Source organism: Priapulus caudatus, unplaced genomic scaffold (assembly GCF_000485595.1).
Source record: "Priapulus caudatus unplaced genomic scaffold, Priapulus_caudatus-5.0.1 Scaffold8677, whole genome shotgun sequence".
NCBI classification, from domain to species: domain Eukaryota; kingdom Metazoa; phylum Priapulida; class Priapulimorpha; order Priapulimorphida; family Priapulidae; genus Priapulus; species Priapulus caudatus.
In genome coordinates, this window is record NW_014585738.1 from 1 (window position 1) to 819 (window position 819).

At 58.1% G+C, this 819-nt stretch overlaps 1 protein-coding gene across 1 annotated transcript in view; it reads right to left on the reverse strand.

Moving 5' to 3' along the window:
* Nucleotides 1-35: 35 nt before the first annotated feature.
* LOC106820229 (uncharacterized PE-PGRS family protein PE_PGRS36-like) overlaps nucleotides 36-819 on the reverse strand; it is a gene marked incomplete at its 3' end in the record, with an annotated part of 3158 nt that continues 2374 nt past the window's right edge. The window contains exon 2 of the mRNA XM_014824765.1: nucleotides 36-796. Within this exon, the coding sequence (XP_014680251.1) occupies nucleotides 36-796 (761 nt within the window). The remainder of the gene's footprint in view (nucleotides 797-819) is intronic.

Sequence of the window (819 nt, forward strand, 5' to 3'; positions counted from 1 at the left end):
AGAATTGTCGTATCCGAGGATGATGACAGAGCCACCGTTGCCGTTGACGACGACAGAGCCACCGTTGCCGTAGACGACGACAGAGCCACCGTTGCCGTCGACGACAGCAGAAGCACCATAGCCGGGAACAACGGCAGAATTGTCGTATCTGAGGATGATGACAGAGCCACCGTTGCCGTTGATGACGACAGAGCCACCGTTGCCGTCGACGACGGCAGAGTCACCGTAGCCGGGAACAACGACAGAATTGTCGTATCCAAGGATGATGACAGAGCTACCGTTGTCGTCGACGACGACAGAGCCACCGTTGCCATCAATGACGGCAGAGTCACCGTAGCCGTCGACGACGTCAGATTTGTCGTATCCGAGGATGATGACAGAGCCACCGTTGCCGTCGACGACGACAGAGCTACCGTTGCCGTCGACGACGACAGAGCCACCGTTGCCGTCGACGACGGCAGAAGCACCATAGCCGGGAACAAAGGCAGAATTGTCGTATCCGAGGATGATAACAGAGCCACCGTTGCCGTTGACGACGACAGAGCCACCGTTGCTGTCAACGACGGCAGAGTCACCGTAGCCGGGAACAAAGGCAGAATTGTCGTATCCGAGGACGACGACAGAGCCACCGTTGCCGTCAACGACGGCAGAGTCACCGTAGCCGTCGACGATGGCAGAATTGTCGTATCCGAGGACGACGACAGAGCCACAGTTGCCGTCGACGACGGCAGAGTCATCGTAGCCATCGACGATGGCAGAATTGTCGTATCCGAGGACGACGACAGAGCCACAGTTGCTGTCGACGACGGCAGAGTCACC